Source organism: Juglans microcarpa x Juglans regia, chromosome 8D, assembly GCF_004785595.1.
Source record: "Juglans microcarpa x Juglans regia isolate MS1-56 chromosome 8D, Jm3101_v1.0, whole genome shotgun sequence".
Taxonomy (NCBI): domain Eukaryota; kingdom Viridiplantae; phylum Streptophyta; class Magnoliopsida; order Fagales; family Juglandaceae; genus Juglans; species Juglans microcarpa x Juglans regia.
In genome coordinates, this window is record NC_054608.1 from 8,260,497 (window position 1) to 8,270,204 (window position 9,708).

General features: G+C 36.1%; 1 protein-coding gene across 1 annotated transcript; it reads left to right on the top strand.

Moving 5' to 3' along the window:
- Positions 1 to 398: 398 nt before the first annotated feature.
- Positions 399 to 4,049, top strand: LOC121241834 (cold-regulated protein 27-like). The gene is made up of 5 exons (XM_041139685.1): positions 399 to 575; positions 1,061 to 1,249; positions 1,365 to 1,671; positions 3,338 to 3,450; positions 3,562 to 4,049. The coding sequence occupies exons 1-5, from the start codon at positions 477 to 479 to the stop codon at positions 3,628 to 3,630; spliced, it is 777 nt and encodes a 258-aa protein (XP_040995619.1). The 5' UTR covers positions 399 to 476; the 3' UTR covers positions 3,631 to 4,049.
- Positions 4,050 to 9,708: the final 5,659 nt, after the last annotated feature.

The following is a 9,708-nucleotide window of genomic DNA, read 5'->3' on the forward strand; positions in this document are numbered from 1 at the left end:
GGGCAGGATCTTGTGTATTTATCCCAACAGTACCTATGCCTCAAAAAAGTAAAGAAATGTAGCTTGACATTTTGTTAAAAGGTAAAAGAAAAAAATCCCAAATAAGTAGCTCAACAAGTCCTGGTTGGTCCACAACTTTCAAAAAGGTTAAAACCACCGAACGACAAAGCAAGACATTTCAATGACTTGACTTCCATGCAAAAAATATCTGGTTGTTCAGAAAAGACAATAAAATATCTAAAACAAAGTTAAAAATTTCAAAAAAAATAAAATATCTGTCCACCGGCGGTCTCAGAGCCCAGAGGTAATCAGCAGTGACGTGGTAACATCATTCGCTTGACACGTGTAAAAGTGATAGACAACTGTAACGTTCTTTTGTCCTTTCTCCGGTGACCATAACCCCCTAATACACCACCGCCTCCTTCTTCCTCCTCCTCGTCCTTCTTCTCAATTATTTTGAAGTTCTTATCGCAAATATGGGGGATTTAAGAGCAGGAGAAACTCGGACGAGCCAACCCACTTCTTCTACAATATCTAACGACGGGTCGTGCGAGACCAAGGAGCCTTCCAGCTTGGTACTTTACGCTAGTTTTTTCTAAACTAATTTGTTAGAATTTCGCAGATACTTTTTTATTTACTTATCTTCTTCAGGCGTGTGTATTGGTTTTTCCAATGATTTTATTTTTGGGTTTTTTAGGAAGATGAAAATGAAAATGAAAACTCAATAATGTTCGGATTGATCGAGTAAATCACTCTTCAACCATAGTTTATACCCCTGTTTCTGGACGAAAACTGATCTCTTTTGGACAAGAATGTATTACAATATACACATGCATCTATAGGTAGTTTGGCCGTTTGGGTTTGACTATTCTATCTAGACTTACATTTTTTTTCCTGGCCGTTAATTTGAACAAGAAGGATCGGATTATGTGTGTTGATTTTTGTCTATTGTTTCCTCTGTCATAATTTAATAATATGTAATGTGTTTGGTACATAATTTATTGAAATTATTTACTTTTTCAAGGATTTCTGAAAAGTATCGTTATCTTTATAAAATCAGGGCAATCTGGTGACGGAATCTATGTCTACAGAATGGACAGATGAGAAACACAGCTTGTACCTCAAGTCCATGGAAGCATCATTTGTAAACCAGTTATATGATTCCACGGATTCTCTTGGTTTTTGCCGCTTGTCAGATTCAACATACTCCAGGAAAAAGTATCTTAACACTCGCACCTCTTCTGGCCAGGTTCCGACTTGTCTCTTCTTTAATTTGGATTCTTCTACATTGTGTGTGTGTATATATGGTATGTTAATTAGAGTTTTATTTTTTGAACTGCTTCTTTCAATCTTTCTGTTCCCAGTTTAAGGTTCTTCTAGGTGGCCGCTGGAAGGGGATTAATTTTGACAGAGCTGTTGAGCTTCAGCTCAAGAAAGCAGACGGGTCTAAAGGTTTTCTGGCAAGTCCTTGGATACGGCACTTTAGATCTGGATGCACACCACGTGTTGTAGCATCTGCAGATCTCCAGAACAATGTTGCATCCACAAGTGAAGCTTTGGATTTAGTTGGGAACCACACACTGTTCTGCGGATCAGATACTTGTAATTTGAAGCACAATCGTGCGTGTCACTTTCATCTAGACCATCATGATTTGGTTAGCAGCGACACAGGTGCTTTCAGCTATATGTCGATATCCTTTTATTGTGTTAGCATCAATAGTATTTGGATTCACATGTATTGCTTATGCTTTTCTTTGTTAAATATATCCTTTAATCTGCTCTAGCCATTATAAGAAAGGAAGAAAAAGAATAAAGGAAATTATTCAAAGAGGAACAGTATTATGATTGATGAATTTTAGATCACCGTGTCCTGTTTATGGTAGAAATAATCTTCTTGATGAGTGGCTCAATGTTATTTGTAAGAGGAGGTTTGAGGTTCACTCTCCGAAGAATTTTAGCGCTCAATAGTAGTAGGAACAAATTCAGGTTGCGTTTGGATAGCGAGGTGATCTCAGATATTCTATGAATGTTAGTGAGAAAGTAATGATAGAATATTGAATAGTAGTGAATAGTAATTAATAGTAGTGAAAAGTTGGTAAAAGGTAATAATAAAATAATGAATAGTAGTGATAGCAACAATCTTCTGAAATCCATTCTGGATGAGAACACAGTAGGTGCAAGGGGATGATTGGGAATTGTTGTGACAAGGGGACGTGGATGGGGCTACGAAGGGGAAGAGGTAGCTAGCATCATTTCAAGTGTATTGTCAAGAGATGGCCCGAACAGAAGATGCTATAGAATGAAAAAGGAATTAATATTCTGAAACTAAAATGCTTCGAAAACTGCTCAGCATCAATAGGATTTGTCCATTAAGGGTCAGTCTCTACTAGCTGATTACAAGTATAACTTGTGATTGAAAATCGGAGATGGGCTGGCTTCGTTATTGATGCATAAGATAAAAACTCAATGAGAGCTGAAATTGAAGAGCAACATTGTAGTCTCGAATATTATGAACAACATTTAAATGGAAGGAAAAAGGGTGCAGCCTACTCAAATGGAAGGAAAAAGGGTGCAGCCTTGAGTATTTTGAGTAACATTTCAGTGAGAGCTGAAACTCAGCATTCATTGAGTTGAGAAACTCCAAGTAGCTTTGTAGTCTTGAATATTCTGAACATTTAAATGGAAGGAAAAAGGGTGATGGCGAGTTAGGACATGATCTTGAAATGTGTGCTTTCAAAATCTTCTAGACGGTCAAACAAAATCCATAACGGGCTCGTGATTACATTGGCTTAAGGGAAAGATGTCTATTTTGAGCCCAAAGATTGTGGTGAAGAACACAAGGAATTTTGGTGGAGACCGGATTTTGTGTTCAGGAAATTATGCAAAGAAGAATATTCTGATTGAACATTTTGTGTACACTGTTGGGACTTTTCTAATTCTTGGTATGATTAATATCACATTGGCTAAACAGTACAACATGATGTTATAATGTTTATAACTGAATAGAGCTTCAAATGTCAGTATGTTATGTGTGTGTTTTCAGAGTCACAAAATGATAAAAATGGGATCGGAATTGGATAGAACTGTAGAAAAGGATACATGCGATCAACCTCAATTTGTTTGAAATCCATTGTGTGAACCCTAATTAAATGGAGTTAAGAACTACTTCTGATAAATTGAATTGGATGTTGCAAATTGATGGTTTATGTACCCCTTTATGTTCAACGAATGCCTCAAACTCGGCTGCTAATGTCTATTAGAGAAACATAAAAAGACATTTTTCATGAAAACATTGTTCTACATGCCAAAATGACCCAGAATGTTTTGGTTTTTGCAGAGGTGTCTGATCAGAACTTTGCTAATGAAGAAGCTGAAGGAGAAAAGGAAAGCCTTATGTGCAATGCAAAAAGGATGAAATCTTGTTCAAGTAATGCTTCTATCAATGATCAGGTAATTTGCAAATTGAATTACTTTGTTGGCATTCTTGATTCATGCTCAAGATGAAAATATAATGTGGGAATAGAAGTCTCATTGTTGTTCATCTCTTACATAATCTTCAAGGTTGTTCCACATAATAACTCTCCCACAACAGAAGATGTTACCAAGAATTGTGTCTCTTCGGCTAGGTGAAATCCGTGACTAGCCGACATGGAAACGACCGACTTCTAAGAAGGAGGTTACTGATCGAACCGTGCATATCAATAACAAGGAGATCTAACAGAAGTATTAAATGCTGTGCGAGATGAAGGGGAAAAGTGGCTTTGCGGTTCTTAAGCTGTTCTGGTGGTTCTTGCCTAGCATCAGTGCTACCACATAGGAAGTATAAAGATTGTGGGAGCATGTGCTGTCCTGGCCATCGATCTATGTGTGTACATACATACATTGATATATATCACTGCCACTATTCTGGTAGTATACTAGGACTTTTGGCTGTGTTGGAAATTGGAGTCGTGTTGAATGACATCTAGGCGTTACTGATTGATTATCTGCAAGAATTTCTTCCGGATGTACTGAATATTGAATAGATTATCTGATCTATTTCTGGATGATATGGCAAAAATGCTTTTTTTTTTTTCGATTGGCCCGAGTGTATCTTGGGATAATTCAAGGATAAATTCCTCTAATCTAATATCTCCTAATATCTCCTAAAAATTGTTTGCACTCAATGATGAATTAAAATGCCTTTTTACGTGTTTGATTTATTAGCGTTGAGATATTTTGCGAGTTCTGTTAGATAGTCACTTTTGCGTATTTATGGTGTATTTTATTGATGTGATTGGTTAAAATAGTTATTTTATATTAAAAGAAAGTGATACAGTCAATCATATTAGTGGAGTGCACAAAGAGTATTGCAAAGGTATATCATTTTTGTTTTGAGATAAGCCTGTCCAATTGTGTCGTGACTATGGGCGGCCTTTGACGCTTTCAGGCAGGCCATGAGCTATTCTTGGCCAAGAAAGGTCCAGGATAAATGAAAAATATCTATTTGTTTTTTATTGATGTGGAAGTCTTTTGCAGAAATAAATGCATAAAAAATTATCGGTATTTTAATTTCTTTTTTTTCAAAACTATAATAAGTCTCGCATACTTATGTGGCTGATTTTCATGTATTCTTGTAAATCCCACAAGAAGTTTTTTTAAACATACTGGCTGATTTATATAAACGTTAGCAAGGCCGAAATCTTAAAGAACGGTAATGCTGCATGCAGCGGCTCATCATCATGAGTTAGACATGAGGTAATATGTGAGTGGAGATCAAGGCAATGCTGCGGCTTATCATCAGTTAGCAAGGCCTGATAAAACCTCATGTACTAGTTGATTCTCTTGTCACCTCAATGATATCTTCACTTTTTAAAACTCAATGATCAAAATACCCATACCTTATAGTAATAAGTTTCAAGTAAAATGAAGGGAATTCTGTTTCATATTAGCTGAAAAGTATGGGATTAATGCTAGATAGGGAGAGTGAGTCACCAATTATAGCCTGGGTGTTCTGAAATTACTTACTGCAGCACATATAATATCATTATGTTGACATTACTTCAATGTTCTGATCTCAATCCAAACCAGTCGTGGGTGGTTTTCTGTTTTGTCTGCTGAATTGGTGAGCTCATTGATATTGTGGTGATTACAACTCAATTAATTAAAGCCTTAGATATGATCAGCTCGATCCCTCCTTGCTGCTTTCATCTCTTCTCAAATGAAACGCCATTTTAATTACTTTCTGCATATAGTTATTGAACTATGCAAATGATCATGCCTGTGCTTATAAGATGATGAAAGCTCAACTTTACAGTGGCAGGCACTCTAAAAGATATTGCAGCACCTGACCTGAATGCGTTGTTGGCCAAAATTGTTTAGAAAAAATAGAGACGAACTAGCAACTGCAATTAAATGACAACATTCATAAATCCACGACATTATGGGCTGAGGTTCAAAGTAGACAGCCATTTCTGAAGGACTACTCAAGCTTCTGGGTCTTTTACAAGTCCAAGGCAACTCAAGTTGATCAGACTGATTGGTGTTGTGTATGGGCTTAGGTGCAGTTGTCAGAATCCATGTTCTTTTATGAGCGGTCCCCAAAACTCATGACCGCCTTAACAGTATCGTTACAACATTTATGAGTCTTATAAATTGCCTTAACAGAATCAAAACTTTTACAACCTTATCCAAAGAATCAGCTTTCACTTTTACGTACCCTCATGATCCCACAGTAGGAGTAGAATTAATGTCCTTTCCCTTCTGCCAGAAGCTGCAGCTAGTTGAACTAGCTGATCAGACCTTCATTGATTTTCATCCAAGGAACAGGTTTAGAAGTTGCCTTCCCGGGGGCCATTTTCTTGGCCTTTTGGTTAAAAAAACGTACAATTGAATCGAACCAACTCATGAGGGACCCCATTTCTCAATTTTTTTTACTTTAATTAGTACTTGCATGAGTATATGTCCAGGGGTGTTTAATTGAGGTCCTCTTTCCCTACATCTTGCATGTAATTGGTTGATTTATTCAATCTAATCCTATCTTTCTTAAAAAAAGATGCAGTTTATTCTTGTTTTGTGCAAAAGATTACATGCAGTACATAAGGATTTGGTCAAACCTACTCCATTAGTATATACCGAAAAGCAATCATGTAGAGGAAGATCGAAGCAATGTACCTTGGAATCAACGGTGCCAAAATTTTGTCAAAAATTATACCCTTTTCTTTATAGGTCGAATCAAGTGAATATATTGGAGAATAAAGAAGTTTGAAAACCAAACTGGTTGCAAAAGTTGTTCTCCAAGGTTGACATGAACCTCATACAAAGAAAATCGAAAGAAAATGGGGAGCAAAGAAAAAAAAGAAAGAATAAGGATTTGATAGTGATATTATGAACAATAGTAATGTTAGTTACAGTTACAGGTTATGCAAGCGCCACACACTAGCTATCATATAAATATCATCACTACTATCAAATCCTTATTCTTTCTCTTTTTCTTTGCTCTCCATTTTCTTTCGACTTTCTTTATATGAGGTGGTTGTCAACCACCTCAAACGACTTTATTCTCGCTATATATTCTCTATTCGACCGATAAAGAAAATTGTATAATTGAGTAATGTTAGATATAGTCATTGATTTTATAAGCGCTGTGCACTCATTTTAAAAAAGAATGAGATCCACTATTAAAAAATAAATTTTTTTATATAGATTTCATATATATTTACTCCCTTTTTAAAAAAAATAATTTCTCTATGAGCAAACAATTGGGGCATGCAAATGCACTAAAATAAATCGATCCATGCATGCAACCCCATTGATCGGGATATAACGTTGGATGCCATAGAGACCTGTCACTGTGTTGGATATCCTTTTGGTTCATTGGATTCCCATATACCTCAACACTGACCAATAATTCACACACTTTCGGAGATCCCTACAGCTGGAAGAGCGATCATGTGGCAGATTGAGAATTTGCATTGAAGATCTTCTCATTGGCCAAATGGCTTGGGTTGGATACGGATGTCAGTCTCTTTCTCCTCACAGCCACGAATTTGATTTTTTTACAGCAAATGTGAAACAGCTAGCCAGCTATAGAATATCTATATCTTTTCATCCATTGGTCGAGACGATAGGAGGTGGGATCAGAGAGTGTCACCATCAGCCGTATGTTACAAAATTAAAAAGCAATATTAATCCTTTAGTCACATTTCTTTTTAATTTCTTAATATTCTTTTTGTTTATCTTCCATCTTTTCCTTTTTCATTGTCAAATATCTTTTGTAATTGATTGATAGATCAAGCAAGATGATCATCAGGCCGGAGAAAGAAGTTAAACAAGCCAGACAGATATGAGACGTGTAGTAAAAATGCATGCTTTGATTGCTTTTCTTGTTATTTTCTGATCGATCTGGCCGTTCAAAAACTGCCAAAGATCGATCACGTACCTATTTGTGTTGTTATGATCATGATCACCAAGATAGATCTGTAATGATAAATACAGGGCGTCATCAATGGGCTAGCTCGATCGCATCGATCGATATCGTACGTACATGCATAATATCTTCTTTCCTGTGCTTTTGAAAAGCCATGCAAAGAAAGTAAAAATCAAGTTGTTACTGCATATAATATATGTGTGCGCGCGCGTGTGTGTGAAACAGAAGTTGCATCAATTGTTGCCTAAATGAATATGTATATCCCAGTCAATGCTGGCATGCATGCATGCATCATGCATGCAGGCGCCTGTGTTGCCAATGAAGATTTGGAGATAGGGTGGCCGACTTGAGTTGACATTGGATAAGACATATATGATCTGTAGATGAGCATATTGGAATGTAGAACGCGACCGCCCTGATTCAATGCATTAACTAGCTAGCAACGTTCAAAGATCTAGCATATATAGTGCGAATGTTTATAATCCAATTGTACTTTGTCTTACACTCTCATGATTTGTATTGGTTTTACCAGCTTTTGAAACCCATGCTTATCTAGAATATATATATATATATATATATATATATATATATATTTTGACGATATGTCACATTCTTACTTTACTTTTATTTCTCTAAATTTATATGATATTATTATCTGTATACTGATTATTTGAAGATGGTATGCTGCAACGTACTGATATCGAAATACTTTATTCTAATGTCTCAACTGAAATGTAATTCAAAACTTTTTTTTTTTCCTTTTATAAGAATATATTTTTTAGTATTTTGAATGAACCTTCATAAAATTCATAGATACGTATTTGTTGGGCCTTAAAAGGGGTAGAACCGTAGAAAGATGGGCCTTAAAAGTCAAGGATAGAGAAAATACACAATCCCTTCAAGCTACCATACAATTTGTAATAATTTTTAAATTATTAATTTTGGCAGCTCCTCCAAATCTACGAAAAAACACCACGTAATGACCCATTTTCATTTAAGTCAAAATTACATCTAAAAAGGTTCAAAACATGATATAACCCTATACATTAATTAGAAGAATAAGAAAAGTGAGAAAATCAACCCCATGGTGTTTTCTCGGGTCTTTTTGCTTTGCTTTTCTTTTTCTTTTTTTTTTTTTTTTTTTTTTTTTTTTTATGAAAACTTAAATTTTATGAAGGGTATTTGTATCGACTTTTTACAAACGTGTACACTACAATTTCTTATAGTGAATACAAATTAGGAGGTTGTTGAGTGGATTATCATGTGTAGATTTTTACATAATAAAAGCCAATTAGTAATCATGTTTATAAAGTAAAATCCAAATTGTTAGTGATGTTCAGCTTGGCGATTCGTGTCAATATATGGCACCCCAGACAACATCGTTCACAACGATGACCGACTCTCTTGTAGGCAGGATGGAGGATGCATGGAGGTCATCAAGGTGCTAGCCAAATGAGGAGGCCGCCGCAGGCATTGGGGAGTTGGTCGGCCATGAAGTAGTGGTTGATGTTGCTTCTGGAGCGGCCTGATCAGAAAAACCGAGACAACCACCAAAGCAAACAGCATTGTTGCCGGCCGGTCATGATAGTTATGAATTCAGCAAATGCATGTGTCTTAAAAGTACCAAACAAAAAGGAAGCCACTCCTAGAAAGCGACTAAAATGGTAGTATTAATACTTTTCTAAGGAGAAGTAACTGAACTTATTGGCTTGCTAGACATGGTGAATGAGACACGATGTGCATGCAGGGACATGTTTAAATTTGGTGAAACTGATTAACTAATTAGCGAATGACATAGTGAAGGTAAATAAACCAGCTTGACAAGCCATATATTAATTGGTGGAGGATGTTTGAATATTAATGATGCCGCTAGCTAGCTAGCTACCAAAAAGGAAATTCATATATATATATATATATATATATATATATATATATATATATATAATCGATGTGAATGATCAAAACGTGATTGCACAACGGTCTTAATTGGTTTGCAGGACGGAATAAAAGACTTCAAAAAAGAGAATCGAAAGGTGGAAGTCTTTTTGTACGTACCATCAGTAATTCGTATATGGGGATCAAGATTCTTGTCAGGATTATATATAAACCACAGGCCAATGCTCATTCACTTATTGGGGACAGCAATAATACCGATATTCAAGTAGCATGCCGGGCCTGCAAGGATTGTGCTAGCTTGCTGGTACCCATGCGCGCAGCTTACTTGATGGAACCTTAGTGCATCGACCACCTCTAGTATGGAATAATAATATTCAATATTCAAATTCATGCAAAGGACAATT